We start from the raw sequence: 6,728 nt of genomic DNA on the forward strand, positions 1-6,728 counted from the left end.
AGCTATCTGCCACCGGTGGGGGCCGAACCCATGACCTTTGTATTACGTGTGCGATGCACTACCTCTTTTGCAACAACTGTGTGCGTTCCCCTGTCCACTTTCATGGGTACTGGTGTATGTGTAATCCACATTAGCCAGCGCCACTCATGGCCACCATGGCGAATGTGAAACATTCTTTTTGCTGGATAGCGTCTGCGTGAATAATGCTTGGCAGGAAAGTGCTGCTCAGTCCCTTATCATGTGCAAGCACGCTAAAGCGGTGTCGGAAACGCTACTGACGAGTCTTGCGTTAAGGCTCGCGCGCAACCCGTAGTGAAACAATGGATGTAAGGTGAAGCCGACGCTCTCAGCGGTCTTAAGATCGTTGGTGCGTTGATAATAAAACAAAAGCACCGCCGTACTAACCTGCAACAGCTCAAGCAGAGCGAGAACTGGCTTGAGAGTGTACAATAAGGGATGCGAACGCCGCAGCTGAAAAGTTGGCCTCGTTGGCTCCACAAAGCGCAACTGGGTTTCCGTACGCCTTTCCCTCCGATTCGATCAAAGAACGGAGGCATCGAGGGAATTATGCGTTTCTTTCCCCGGCGTATGTCAGCTTTTCTCCGGGAGTAAATGCCAAGAGTGTGCCCTAAGGGCTAATCGACCAGTCTGACTTAATTAACGTTTGAATTTAGTTTCCTTTCAAGTCGTGCATGCAGGAGTCTGAAACAGACCTGTCTCTTGTCCAGGCGCTCCAGGTCCTGGTCGCGAAGAAGGCGTTCATAGAGAGTGCGAGCCAGGGGCGAGTGAAGCATCGGGCGCAGGGTCGCCATCCCCGGATCTGGCGCCACACAAGAGGGGGAAAAAAATGAACAGCAGCATAGGTTCGTAGACGTTCATGTGCAGCGGCGCACAAGGCACGCAGGAGATGACGCATACGTGCACAGTGACGACAATGCAAGACCGGAGAGTACGGTGTACGCCGCATTTACACAGACTACATGTGTCTATTAATGGAGGGCGTGGAAGGCTGCTTCTTGGCTGTAATAAAAAGCTATATACACCATGTGAGCAAGGTAAGAATTTTCGTGAACTTTGAATAAAACATTGTTCTTCATGACGCCGCGAGCTCCATAAACCTAGGTGTGTACGCGCAATAGAGAAGCCCATTTCAATACATTCTTTTTTTTTTCTTAGGTGCTGCAGGAAGTTTATGATTTGAATGTAACTTATACTCTGTCACTGTGCAAGCGCACATTTCGCACGTAGAAAACACGCAAGCCTTTCCACTCATGACGCGCTCTGCCTCTTTTGAGCTAACAAGTGGCTCATGTGCGGCACGGATACGGCATATCAGTTGTGCGAAAGCCCCCAAGGTGAAGTACGGTTCATCAAAAAAAAAAAAAAAAGTCAGAACCTTTTATACCAGGAATGCAAAAAGATAACCCGTAAGTATTTCTCTGAAACAAACGTTCCGAGTTGACCTCGAGTGCAGCTCGAGTTTGAGTGTTCGTCCATCGCTGTACGGAGTGGAATTAGGATACGACTCGAGACACGGCGAAAGATATTCAGGTCGCTTGCCAAAAATACCAAATCCGACACTTACCACAGTTGTGAAGCTATACCCACTAGAGCAGCACAATGTACTAGCCACGTAAGTTCGCTCGGTCAAAGTGAGTTGGCACACTCTTGAATCAATGCGCCAAAAATGTGGGTGGAAAACACACGAATATAAAGAGCTGAACGCTTCGGAATGGTTGACCGAGTAAGCGAGTGATTGGCGATTACGTATGTTTCTTACAATTTATCAGAAAGTACGAAACGCCTATACGTTCCAAGCCTGATTCGGCAAGCACAACTCTGTAAGGCAACCGAGCATATCTGGCGAGTGATTAGGCGAAAAGTAAACAATCAGATGAGCGCACTGCGCAACCTTTACTGAGCATGAGAAATGCTGTCGCCTCAAAGCGATTAGAAAATAATGAATGGCGAGGAAATTACATCGACCCTGATTTGATCCCGAAGCGGCAAGTCTCGACGGTTTATAATACCATTGCTAGCCGCACTTCTATTAACAGCACTGCCCGGCGAGCATTAGTTGCCCGCACAACTTGTGCAAGAAATGATGAGCTCCTAAGGGATTTGCACTGTACTCTGGAGCTATGGCCAAAACTTCGTGTCGTTAACTATAGAGTGACTGTTGACGATTTCCACCGAAACAGAGGTTTGCTGAGCCACAACGGTGTCATGCTCATTCATTATAAACACGAAGGAGGCAGCGCTAAGCCAAGCCATGGAAGCGTCAGTACTCCTGTCACAACCCTTGAGAGAGTTCCGTGGTCCTGCCTCTATATGCATAACCACTTACACTGTACACAGTTAAAGACAAACAATTAGTGTCCCCTACGCTTTCCCTGTCCTAATTGTCTGTTGCATTCATTTGGCTGTGTCTAAAAAGAAACGAGCCCCTCGAGGGAATTGCCCATATTTCGTTCTGTCATTATATGTATCATAAACAAGAAAAACTGATGATTGATTAATTTATTTATTTATTTATTGATTGATTGATTGATTGATTGATTGATTGATTGATTGATTGATTGATTGATTGAACACACGATCAAACATAGTGGCACGTGGCATACACGGAATCACCGTGAAAAGGGTCAATAACATGGAGGAAGGAAAATAGGAGGGAGCATCACGTCACACCGACAGCCTGCCAAGCCAACCACGGCCTGTCTGCGCGGCGGCTCAGGGGTAGATCTTGGCGCACATTTGCAAGATTTGCAAGATTGTTTGGTTGACGTTAATCTTGACCAGCGCCACCGAGCCAACCGCGTTGTGCGCTGTTTCGTCCCTTTGCTCCCAATAGATACTGCCATCATTCAACTTACATTTCATTTAAGTGGTGATGCTTCGGGAGCGAAGTATTAGCGCTTGCCCTGTGTTCTAAGTTCCTTCCGCTTTGTCAAAGTTCCTTTTTTGTGCGTTGTTTCTTTTTTTTTTATATAATGGGAGTATTAGCGACAACTGGAACTGGGCGGTACAGTGGGTCGAGACAGTGTTTGTCTCGACCCCGTATATGTCATCTTGAGTCAGATTTTCTGGCGCGACGAATGAAAATGAAGGCCGCGGGACCGCCATAAACTGCGCGGATGTAACGGTAACGAGCACCAAATGTAACAAATATGCGCAAACATAAAGTGCAGTGAACAACCTATAGGACCCTTTATTTCACTTTTCTTGCAGTCACACTTCTTCCATGTACGAATTTTTATATTTTCCCCCTCAATTTCGTCTCCAAATTATTGTAAGCATCATGCTTTGCGTAGTTTACATTGCAGGGAAGTCTCGCGTTTGTGCAGAGCGCCGACGTTTTGTCATGGCAACCGGACGCCGACTGAGCATGCGCAGGTGGGAAGCACCGTAACGGTAATGGTATTCTGTACCCTATGGCCGAAGATTCAAATATTTGAAACGTATATACGTGTTGCTGATGTCCCCGCGGAAGTGCTTCCGGTCGAGTTACACGCAGGGTTATGTTTGAAAAGCCAGTATGGTGAGTCTAACTTCGTTCAATGCAAAAACAAAAAGACATCCGCAAAACGAAACAAAACAGACTATGCTTTCCATAAATTTACACTCCCGCAGACTGCAGTGTCGGCCACGCTAGATGTCACCGGGCCACCGATGATGACTTATCGAAATCCTTCTTAGTACCCGAACAGGACACCACAAGAGAACGCCGCACTGAATAATGATATTATTAATTCTATCAATTACAGTGTTCACGAAGAACAAGGCGAGTTGACATGCCGATCGCTACCAGCGAATACCATCGTTACCATGGGCGCCCAAGCAATGACCAAAGCGCGAATGCTCTTATACGTATACATATCTGAGCATTCTGTATCGGAGATCTCCATAGATGAACATTTGTGGCTTCTCTAAACAACGTGAAATCAGTTTGCCAGTCTGTGCTGCGTCCAGCCCATGTGTGACCTCAGAGTAAATTGTCATGCTGTATGTGATGTCGCAACTACGCACCAGTGAACACGTATACAAGATCTAATTCGAAGTGATACAGCTTAGAATGTATAAGATGCTCCTTATCAGGTGCCCTCCACTTGTCAAATCTAACGCTTTAAATCAACACTGGAGCAGCGAGACACGGTTGGCGAGGGGTAGATTAACTTTTGCCCGCAGGGTATGTGGCACGCCCACAGACGCAAGCACGTACAATGTAAAATAATTCGCTGTATAGCCTTCGTGAGCCCGCAATGCAACCGCAGCCACCAGGAGAATCTAAAAATTCAGAAAGAGTGCGCGCCATTCGCAGTCGCGAAAGTGACCTTTTATTTCAAACGTTAACGAGGTAAACGACCCGCCGTTCTGTGAGCCCATCAATACAGCAGCCTCCTTCGCCTTGGAGCGGCAGCCCACGCGAAACGGCCTACCACGTAAGTGCGGTCACGAGCATTCAAACCCTGAGAGGGGAGGGCGCTAGGCCGGTCGCACCGGGGTCCCGAGACCGCGGCGCCAAACAGGCCCAGATGCCGCGTGGCCTCCGCTTCGGCGTACTTTCAATGGGCGCTCTTTATGTTAACGACAGGCGACTGCAATCTACTTTGGTGCCTCCACCGGAGGGTCCGCCACCGCACGCAGAATCGCCTTTGTCTCGGGAGCGGCCTAAGCACGTCGAGGAAAGACGCCGACCGTCTTGGCAGGCCGCGGAATGCCCATTACAGGAGGCCCACAGGCGCTCCTCCACTCCCAGGGTAATTGCCCGCCGGATAGGCGGCAGACGCGCTATCAAATATTCATCGCCGAAGTCCCGCTTGAGCAGCCCTAATTGGCCGGGCTGAGGCGCCATCCATTACCACCCGCCACCCTTCGTAGGCGAGGATGCAGCCACCCAGTATTGACGTGTCAGCTACGCAAATCAAGCCCTGGCGCGCCCGGCGTCGTTATCATAAGCTCACTGAAGACGTCCCCTCACTCACCGGCCAGAACACCGCACCAAAGCACCGCCGGCGTGTATGATAAACGAACGATACCAATTACCCAAGCCCACCGCTCAGCGATGTTATCGATCAAAAGGTTCAGCGTGTTGGCGGGAACAATATTACTGCACGTCGTCCAACCTCAGTCGAGGGGAGGTGTAACTAAAAGTTTGGACCTTGAATTTTTTTTCAACTGGAGGACACTCCACCGGCAAAACGTTGCTTTAATTCTTTAACTCGGCTCATAACGCCCACAAAGTTCACAAAAAAAAAAAATAAGGTAACTTCATTAAACGTAGTGATGCAGCGCTGGTACAGCGCGCAAGCACAGTACAGATGTCGCGGCTTCTCAGGTCGCCTAAACCGCCAAAATTTGAGCGCCCGAAGGGACCAGTTTCGGTTTTGCTACTCGGACAGCGCACGCTCTTTGTAGCCGGGTCGAGCGCATTGCGACCGACATCACAACAGCAACGCGCATTGCGCAATAGCCGTCAGTGCGACAATATTTACGCGTTCTAAGGTTATTCCCTGATGCTTCGCAGCACAAGGATTTACCATGACCTAAGTATCAGCCCGAAGAGACGATATTCACCACACAGCATTGCAAAAACGCAATACCGGGCTTTACAGCAGCGACCGTCGTTCGACCCGGCGTTACTACGAATGTAAACAAGACGCTTGCCGGTCGAGTACGGCTGCGAACGGCGAGAATGAACTCGGTCAAGCTTACGCATTTAAAATAGAACACTAGATGCCATGAAGAATTAAAAATGACTTCACATAACGTCAAGAAAGGCGAAAGAAAGCATCAGGCTACCTTGAATCGCGCCTGTTTCACTTGCCTGTTGGCGCACGCTCGCTGTCTTTGCTACCGCAGCGCCTCCGTGGCGATCGCCAGAAGCGCTCGCACAAGAAAATTGCATCGCGTCGTCTGCTACTGCTCTCCGGCCGCTGAGACCTGTTTGAGACAACCGCGCGGGCTGCGCTGCTTTTTACAGGAGAAATGAAGAAATAATACGTTTATTGGGCAATAAGGATAATAAGCATGGTGCATCCGTCGTGATTCTAGCGCTAACTTGCTTGTAAGTATTTATTTCGCCGAGAGGCAAGCGCTACGCAAATTCGAGAGCTGGCCAAAAATATTCCAAATTGAAGCAAGGAAAACGTCGAAATTTCGCGTTTTTTGACTTTTTCAGAATACATTCAATGAATATTTTATTGGAGCATTTTTCAGCGCCAAAGAAGGAAGTAAACGAATCTCAAAGAGAAGAAGACAGTTGACATCTTCTCATTCTTAAGATTACGTTCGTTCTTTTTTTTCCGCTAAAAAATGTCGAATGTGATTCAACACGAGCAAGCCCAACACCAAGTTTTATTGACGTAATTGCAGTTTTTTTTTCTTTTTTATAGTAAAAGCGAGACGTATCCTACCTTACATTCGAAAACGAGTACAGAGAATAGACAGAAATCCAAAATCCCATTGTGAGAATGAGTGTCTTTTGTGTATTTTACTGTATAATGAAGCTGAAAATTCACTTTGAAACAAGAGACGTTATTCATAGTGTTTGCAAAAGGAAATGATGTGGCATTGGCGGCAGGAAATGCAACAAAGTCGCCTCAAATAGTGAGAGGAGAAACCTAGGAGCTCGATTTTTTTACGGTGTTACGAGAACACGAAAAAAACAACAACATTGGATATATTATTATTCGTTCATGACAATCTATATTTAATGGTAGATTAGG

General features: G+C 47.6%; 1 protein-coding gene across 1 annotated transcript in view; it reads right to left on the reverse strand.

Moving 5' to 3' along the window:
- LOC119375233 (protein-L-histidine N-pros-methyltransferase-like) overlaps window positions 1-5,850 on the reverse strand; it is a 195,623-nt gene extending 189,773 nt beyond the window's left edge. Inside the window, 2 exon segments of the mRNA XM_049420440.1 lie at window positions 714-820; window positions 5,803-5,850. Of these exon segments, the coding sequence (XP_049276397.1) occupies window positions 714-812 (99 nt within the window). The 5' untranslated portion in view covers window positions 813-820; window positions 5,803-5,850.
- Between the last annotated feature and the right edge of the window lie 878 nt (window positions 5,851-6,728).

Source organism: Rhipicephalus sanguineus, chromosome 1 (assembly GCF_013339695.2).
Source record: "Rhipicephalus sanguineus isolate Rsan-2018 chromosome 1, BIME_Rsan_1.4, whole genome shotgun sequence".
NCBI lineage: Eukaryota > Metazoa > Arthropoda > Arachnida > Ixodida > Ixodidae > Rhipicephalus > Rhipicephalus sanguineus.